General features: G+C 44.0%; 1 protein-coding gene across 3 annotated transcripts in view; it reads left to right on the top strand.

Annotated features, from left to right (window-relative positions):
• The first annotated feature begins 389 nt into the window (after positions 1-389).
• Sntg2 (syntrophin gamma 2) overlaps positions 390-9,210 on the top strand; it is a 216,196-nt gene continuing 207,375 nt past the window's right edge. The window contains exon 1 of one of the 3 annotated variants that reach the window (XM_021643987.2): positions 390-607. In XM_021643987.2, coding sequence (XP_021499662.1) covers positions 536-607 — 72 coding nt within the window. In that variant the 5' untranslated portion in view covers positions 390-535. The remainder of the gene's footprint in view (positions 608-9,210) is intronic. The other 2 variants (XM_060366668.1, XM_021643988.2) reach the window with 2 other exon arrangements.

The following is a 9,210-nucleotide window of genomic DNA, read 5'->3' as shown; positions in this document are numbered from 1 at the left end:
AGAATCTAAGAAAGCTTTGCCCGTGGAAGTGGTCACAAAGCATCTGTAAGTGCCAGTGGTGGTTATCACCAGAATCCCCTGGGAAGGGCGGGCGTCCAAGTTCCCAAAGGCCCAGGGGCCCTGTTAGACTTCCAGTCCTAAGGGAGACGCGCATCTGACTGTCTCAGGAATGTACTTCGCTAGCCAAGGTGGGGAAGTGATGGTCCCCGAAAGGAGGTAGGAGCTGGCCTCACAGCTCCCACAATCCAGTCAAGCCATCCACTGACTGGAGGTGGAAGGGCAGAGCTGATAGGCGGGGTTACCGGGCATAAGGCGGGGCTTGATGGTAATGGGCGGGTCTTGGTGGGCGGTGAGCAGGGTAGTAGGGGCCGGGCTGCTGGGAGGTGGGCGGGGTTCCGAGCCTGCCCTGTTCGCTAGCGCAGTAGCTGCTGGCTCTGTCCGCCCCAGCCCGTCCAGAGAGGGGCGCGGGCGCCGTGCAGGCGCTGGACTTAGGAGCTCCGGAGCCCGAAGCGCACGCCGAGCCGCGTGGGCGGCGATGAGCGCCGAGGGATCACAGTCCCTGGCCGCCCCCCGCGGGCGTCCTAGTCACCTACTGGTGCCCGCGCGGGTGAGTGGGGTCCCCTGGAGGCCCTCTTCCTCAAACCCTGAGTCCCTTCAGTCTCCCTGCTTCCCCTCCTCTCCCAGCGCCCCCTCCTTTCTTCGAGCCCTTGTGTCCCCCTTTTCCGGGTGGCCCTTGTGGGCGGGGGTTGGCGCTGGGCCCTGGGCACAGTGGATACCACTAGCCCCTGGGCATCGCAACCTCCTCTTCGTTACATCACGGCTACCAGCGTGCAGGGTCTGATCTTCTTATCTTTAACATCTGGGTCATGGGGCACAGGTGCTTTCCTTTACTGCGTGGTAACTATGGTCTTCCAGACCGCGGGGTTTGGGCTTTGCCCAGCATTTCTTCCAAGGAGTGGTTTCTCTGGTCCCAGGCAGTGAGTGGCTCTTGCAGCAACTCAGGCCAGGCACTATGCAGGGGTTCTTGCTGTCCCCTTGATGGGGTGTGGTGCCAACTGGCTCTGCCTATGGCTTGGGCAATCAGCTCACTATCTCCAGAAACCAAGGGGACGTTGATGGGCCAACTTTGCAACATTTTCTTAAGAATCTATTCTAGCTCCTACTCACCCCCCGACGCACACCCTTAATATATATATATATATTTTAATCTAAACTATCGATTGACAAAACCCTGGAATGTTGGCTTAAACAAAAACGGAAAGTTCTTGGAAACCTTCAAGTTGCCACCCACACAGCACAACCAAGCATTCTGGAAAGGGTGTGAGACAGCAGCTGTTTATCATGGCCTTAGGAAGCTGTGCGTGTGTGTCCTGGGGTGCAGTCACGCCTCCTCTTCAACTTTGCTCAAGAGCCCAAATCTTCAGCATTACAGGAGAGCAAGGTCCTTTTAGGGTAGCAAAGGTTTCTGAGGCTACAGCCTGGAGTGGCTGCAAATTGTCCAGTCACAACGCTTCAGAAACAGCTAGTACACAATGGTATATTTAATGTGTTGAGACCAAGGCCTCTGCTTTGCAAGTTTTCCATTCTACAGATTCCCTCGACATCGTCAAGGTTTTGGGTTGAGTGTGGTGGGACTTTGTTGTTTTGTGTAATACTTTGTAATAATGTAGTAGTTACCCAAGTATAGCAGATGCGACTCAAACATTACCAAATACACTTGGATTACAGGGAACTAGTAGGAAGCAAGTGCAGAAGTTCAGGAGTCACTGTCTTTCTGTCTTATTATATCAGGACTATAATAGGATGTCCTGCCATGCTACATTTTGCATTCTTGCAACAAGTCTTGTTAGTAGCTGTTATCATTAGAGGAAGAACTGAAGTGATTTATTCTACTTTGAGGTTATTCATGAGTTTTGGCAGACATCAGTTTTAAGTGCATGCCTTACCTGGAAGCCTTCAAATAAGGTCTTTGAACTCCACGTCAATCACTAAGTTGCTAGACAGTGCAAGACCTGTCATGTGTAACAGGAGCCTTGATGATGTGAAATGATCCATCAGAACTGTACTGAAAGGGGACGTTTGCCACCTTTGAGGCCATGATCTTCAATAATCATGCAGAACATACATGCAGTTTGCTGTAATGCAGTGCTAAACCCCTGTGTTTCAGTCTTGGGTTCTTATTCAAAGTAAATCTGCCAAGTTTGACATTTACACATTCTCAGCATCCCAAGATTCTGTTAACTGTACTTCATGTTGCAGCACTTGAACCTTTGATGGATGGTGCTTAACAAATCCCTGGAGCACAGACATCTTTGAAAAATTCCTCAGTTTTGTAGCAATTACTATGCATAACGTTATTGAGCTTGCAATGCCTAACTATGCAATCGTTTCGGTTAACAGAACTTAGTGCATCTGCTTACAAAAATAATTATAAGACAAAGATGCTACTGAATCTATTGTATTCCTACTTTTATTATTTTTTTGTCTGAAGTCAAAAGTATAACGTATTGTTTATAATAGCTGCTTGTTTGAATCATGGCAATTGGCCCAGACTTGGTGTCTCACACACTTTCCTAAGTTAGCTCAGTTCCTGAAGTTCTGATCTGAGGACCAACAACCATTCCACAGATTGAGAGGCTGCCGCTCTAAGCAGGACTTGTATTTCCTTTTTTAAGTGGTCACCCTTCAGTACACAGCATGATCTGGTAAGCTGCAGATTCAAGGATGACCTGGCCTGCCCATAGGAAGTTGCAGAGATTTCTAGTCATTTTGAAGGAGCACTTGGTCATGCTGTCACTCAGCCGTCTCTCAGAGCTGCCATTGCTGCAGAACTAAGTCATGTAGCCACTGGAGACTCCTGATGTTTCCTGCTGTCATTCTATGCCCTTCTTTCTTTCAGACACTTAATCTCACCTATGAAATAGACACCATAGGCCAAATCCATGTATTTTAAGGCAGAGAGTTACCTGGTTTTACTAGGAGAATGTCTCATGGTGAACAGGACCTAATTTAGAAAACTGTATTTACCTGTCAAAAGTATTAGAAATAAACATTTTTTTCTGAAATATATGTGACAACCTCTTATATTTACTTATTTGAATAGTTTTTTTTTTTGGTTTTAATCTAGATATATATTCCAAGATGGCTCATACAACACATTTTAGAGAAGCCAGAAAAAGTGGCATTGAAGCACGAGATGAGAGGGAAGCCATTGCCTCCAGATCCCTTGCTATTAAATGGCTATGTTTTCTGGAGCCAGGGTTTTGTGCTCTGCTGTGAGCATATGTAACTAATCGCATCAGGAAGGGAACTTCACTGAAGGAGGCATCCCCCTTCCTTCTTCCCTCGCTTCTCCCTTGTGCTGTGCTACGCTGGTACCCATGGGTTGCACTGTACTTTCAGTGTAAAGAGGGGCTCACTAATTGGCATTGGGATTAGCAACAGCAGCCTCGAAGCCCATTTACGTCCTTCTCACCTGTAAATTCTCCAGAGCAATTTTTATGGCCACTTGCATTCTGATACCAGTCAGCTAATGGAAATCAACTGTCATTTAAAAATTACAATTTCCATATAATTTATTTATCAGGATAGTATATTGTGAGGTTGTGTTAATGTGCGTCCATTGTGGATACATTTGGGTAGTATAGAGCTCAGAGACTGGCTACTTAGATAGACCGAGGAATTTTGTTGCATAAAATGAAACAAAGACAGTTTCAAAAGATCTTCTAGGGAAAGAAAACATTAATAATTTCATGGAAAAGGCACTTGGGTTTTATACTGGCGAGCTCTTTCCCCTGTGGTCCAATAAATTTAGGACTGTTGTCCTGAGCTCACCATGGGATTGGAAACGCTGCATTGTTTCCTGCCGACAGGAGGTGGTGCTGTCTCCTAGGCCTTGCTGAAGTCCCATTCAGACCGTGGAAGCCGGCTTATCCCTTCTATTTCTGCGTTAAGCTCCCCTTGCGGACTTGATCCCCACTCAAGGCTGTTCCTGCCTTCCTCTGGGAGCATTGGCTGATCTCCTCCACCCCCAAGGACACACAGGGCATCTCCGCCCCGCGAAAATGACTTCCTAAAACTCTACCATCCTGCACGCTTCAACACATGCCATTAAAACATGCTGCATGGATTATGTGATTCTTTTTCAGTTTGAATTTCCTTGTTGAATACTTCTTTTTAGATCTGGTATTATTACTCATCCGTTACATTTTTATTAAGCAAATAATTAAGATTTAAGAAAAATGGCTATGCCTTTTAGCTTATTTAAGACTGTAATTGCAAAGTATAAAAATGTCAGGTTATATTTTTAACACATTAGGTATTCTAATTTCAGAGACTACTTACTCCAAAATAGCTAAATTTTCATTCTGTTTAACCTGTTTTATCTCCATTTTCTTTACTTGCCTAACATGTCATCTACCTCATTATGTATCTCCATATCATCTACAATAACGCTTGTGTGTGTGTGTGTGTGTGTGTGTGTGTGTGTGTGTGTGAACACTTATAACACTGATTCTAAACTGTCAGCATTTTGATTTATCCAGCTTGGACAGGCACCAAAATCCATTTGACATTTGGATAGATTCCACTTGATTACAGCACGGACTTGTATTACGATAAATACAATCACACGAGATATTAAAATCACTGTGTGTGTCGCTCATTGACTTTTTTTTTTTTTGGATTTATTTCTCTTATCACTGATCCTTGGACCCCAGCTCCAGGAACAGGTGTGTACCTCATTCCAGACGGTAGTTAATTCATTTAAGCACTGACCAGTGAAAAACAAATGTATCTATTTCTATCTTAATTGAAGTAGGTGGATGGCAAATCACATACCACAGCTGAATTGCATTCCTAGGACTGACTCTAATGGGCAGAGATTTAAGTGGTAGTACTTCATTACAGGTAAAAATATAACCATAAGATTACACCCGAGTGTAATCCATAACCAACAGTCCATATTTATGAAGTGTGGCATGATTGATTGTCAGTGATTCCAATAAAACTTATAATTCACTTTCCGCGAGAAACAAATATTTTGCATCTAGGACAATTTCCCGCCCTGTTGGGTGAGTCAGCTTTCAGAAGTTGAACAAAGAAATCCTCCTCCTCATGCCCTTTCCGAGATGAGTTAAAAAAGAGGGAGTGGGCCACCCCCAGCTTGTGTCCCTGATTCTCTGAGTCTTCTTGATGCAGCAACAAGTTTGCTGTGCTCCACTTGCTGAGCATGTGCTCTGTCCCACTGAGGACGGGGCTGACCCCATCACCCCAGTCCCAGATCTCTGTGCCTTTGTCTTCAGGCAGATTCTCAGCTTTGAGGTGTATTGTTGGCTGCTCCGATTGTGTTTTCACAGTAGGGTATACGGTATAGCCATTGGAAACTATTTTGCATGACCTCTTGTCTAATCCTGGCCTGGGCCTGGTCCTTCCCGAATTACACCACTGTTACATTCTGTGTACCTCAAAACTGTCTACAGCCCCTTTGGTTGGACCAGCTCTGTTTGAGGGTTCAAAGAAAATATCTTCAGGGTTTGCCTGGACTGTGTTTCCTCTCTGATGTCCACATGTCTGAGCATCATAGAGTCAACCACAGGCTTGTGTTGACTATTTAGACTGTGCCCTCTGGACTTCTGGCTGTGATTTTTCAGCCTTCATTTCGTAGTTCCATTTCCTGAACAGGTATGCCAGCCTGGCATTTCCCTAGCTTCCTTATCACTGGCTCATTATAGTTGCTGTTGCAGCCAGGACCTCCCACTAGCATCTACTGCTGTCTGTGTGCTCTGCCCACATGCTGCCCTGTGCCATTCATAGGAGTGGCGTGCCTGTGCCTGGAATTTAGGAAGGGAAACAATGGTGTCTCTAATGAGTGGCAATCATGCCCCTTTTCTTAGGAGGAGGTGGCTGGGTATCACTTATACCCCCAGGTAGTTGATTCCATTGTGTTTCTTCATAGCAGTCACTGCTGTCGATGAGTTAGAGGAGAAAGCTCCATTCATGGTTCTTGAATTGATCACTTATTTTACACTTATCATTAGCTTATTTGTGTTTCAATAAAATTATGCCATTTTATTTTTGTCATAGCTAAATTTTAATTTTACACATTAGTATAACCATTAATGGTTAAATGTAATGTATTCTGTTCCCAGTGCTGAAGATTGTCTTAGTGATTTCTTCAGGTAATTATGCTTCTCCAAATGGTTCTATCAGTTTGACTTTTTGCACTGTAATTACCTGGAGTGTTCATTATGTCCCCAGTGTTGTGAAATTACTTCTCCTACCTTAAACCTAGGGTGTTCAGACTCCACAGAGGCCAGAAACAGCCTGTTCAGAAGCACACGCTGGTGTTGACATTGTCGTCATGAGTTCCATTCTCTTATTTATTTCTAGTTATTGGGAGAAATGCCATCTTATTAACAGTTAAAAGTACACCCTGTGTTTGGTACCACTGTGTCCATTTCCACCAAGCATTGTCTTTTGGCTGGCACTGGAGATTTCAGGACATTCTACCTGCTTGTAACATTGCTTGTTTCACAGTAAAACTTCAACGAAAGCTTAAAAAAAAAAAAAAAGCTTTGTGTTCGCAACCAGATATATACTATCTTTTCATGTTGCAGTGTAATCAGAAACACTGGCTATTGTACTTCCTGTGTGGTGAGAGAATGGAGAGTGAGCATGGTCAGTAGCACCACAGTCTTTGGAGAGTGAGACTTTGTGACGCTGAGGAGAATACTATTTAGAAAATGCTGTGTGATTGCAAATGTGACATTATATATACATGTATAACTTACAGGACTGGACTGAGCTACTTATGGTGCATTCATGTGCTGGAAACTAAAAATGCCAGTACAATGGGATGCAGCTCCAGGCATGGCTTGGTACCCTGTCTGACTTCAAGGTTTCATTTGCCTTTGCTGTTGTATCAGGACACTGGCTTCTCCTTGTAGCCCGGGATGACTCTAAGCATCTGATTCTCTTCCTTATGCCTCCCAACTGTTAGGATTACAGGTGTGCCATCGTGTTTCGCTTCCTGTCAGACTGAAGATCTAAGTGAGCAGATTCCTTGCCCATGCTTGTGGCCAGTATAATCAGAGATGAAGGCAGAGGCCATTGAGAGAGATTTGCATATGAAGAAAGGAAACACAGAAGCTGTGCACGTTTCATGGCTATTGTGAGGAAAGATTTCGTGATATAGGAGCATGTCCTTTAGCTAGGTGGGTGAGCACATCCTTTAGCTAGGCATAGAGGGAGTGGTTTCACCCCAGGGAGTCTGTGAGCCAGTCAACAACTTGAGAACCAGAGGTGAAGGGATAGAAGGAGCAGCTGGTGTAGGGTTTGGAAGGGGCAGGATACAGGGCTGTAGAGGGGACAGAGAGACGTGCCTGCTCAGCCTCAGGGGCAGTCAGAGAGTTGAGGGACTTGTGTGCAGCAGGCTCCACACAGGTATATATGCATCAACATGCGCTAGTCACACATGCATGCTTTACCTGTTCTTCCCATATTTGTATGCTTCACATAATTGCACATGCTACACATTTATATAAAACACATTATATAAACATGGACACAACACATACACATGTATGTACATTACACATGTGCATATAACAGATCCATTTCTTTATATAGCACATGCACATCCATCTGTACATATGCACAAGTGTATACACTATAAAGAGCGTATCAACATTCATGTAAGTTATATATATACCCAGCACACAGAACACTCCTATACACTGTACACATGCTTGCAACTCACAGCACACCTATGTGGGTAACACATATGTGTAGCCCACATGTTTAGTCAACACATTTACCCATTCACTGTGCAGAGCACACATGTGTACCCAACACACCTGTTTTTGTGGAATTGGGGTTATTAGAGCTAACGTTTCTATTTACCTTGAATATTTATAGCAGAAGAGATTTGAGGTGCCTGCCCAGAAAGAGAGAGGACTCACAGAAGGTGACACGGGTACATCTTAGGGACCTTATAAAACTGCTCTCAGTGAAGATCGCCACTAGCCTGTCCTGATGTTTCCACAGTTTTGATTCTCACTTTTTTGGGAAGTTCCTAAGAGCATGTCTAATGCAGGTTTTTGTCCTCATTGGTTCATCTCAGTAAGAGTGGCTGCTGTCACTCCTGTGGAATTGTGTGTGAAACAATTTACATCATTTTACTGCTCTGTGAGAAACAAGTCCAGAACCTGGTGACTCCATGCACTTATGCCAACCTAGAGCCATCTCTGTTCCCTCTAAAGTCAGCTGGGTTCTGACAAACTGAGGAACGTTTTCCCTTTGAGGCTTCCTTGGCAAACTATGTAATGTGTTTTGGAAGTCTTCAGCTCTGCCTTTCCATATGTCTTCCATAGGGAGTAGAAGTATAGTCTCCTAAACTTAATCCACATCTTAACGACCCACGAAATGGTATGTAGTTAATTTTACCTTATTCTGAGGATGTGATTTGGTTATGATTTCTTTTAAACTTTTGAGTGTTTAATTGATAAAATGAGTATATATTAAAAGTATGTAGTATGATCTTCATTATATGAGTACCATGTTTACTAGTTACAAAGCCAATTTATTTAACATGCATCACCTCCCATTTTTACCATTTTGTGTATGTGAGCATGTGTCTGTGTGCTCAAGGCACTTAAGATATGTGTATATCCTCCCAGAAAATTTCAAGTAGCATAAAGCCTTTTCTTCTAGCCAGCAGGTCTCCAGTTCTTTCCTCCGGTTACTGGTACCCACCATTTCTTCTCTGAGTGCAGCTGTTCAATCTCCATAGGCAGTGGGTCTGCAGTGCTTTCCTCTAAGCTAAGATTTCTGAGAGGATCCACTTAGGGATCATATGAGTGGTGTTTAAGCAGGGGGCATGTACTCTGATGCTAGGAGGAGGGGAGCCTGAGGACTTGGGAAGCCACACTGAGGCAGAGAGGGAGGTAAGAACACAACTGTGCTCCTTAGAGTGCCTAGGACCTTCCAGAACTAAAGAAGGGAAGCAGGATCCTTGATAGGAGAGCTGAGGAGTTTGCTCTTGATATTCTGAATACAGAACTATGAAAAAACTGAGGACATATTGTCACAATAACATTGTTATAGTAACCCTAACTACACACATCCTCTTTGGTAAGGAGTACCTCCAACACCAAAATTAAAAACTAAAATAAAATATTAAGAAAGGAATGCAGTTTTCAAGGAAGTACG

Source organism: Meriones unguiculatus, chromosome 1 (genome assembly GCF_030254825.1).
Source record: "Meriones unguiculatus strain TT.TT164.6M chromosome 1, Bangor_MerUng_6.1, whole genome shotgun sequence".
Lineage (NCBI taxonomy): Eukaryota > Metazoa > Chordata > Mammalia > Rodentia > Muridae > Meriones > Meriones unguiculatus.
This window is presented reverse-complemented; position numbering and strand designations above follow the sequence as displayed.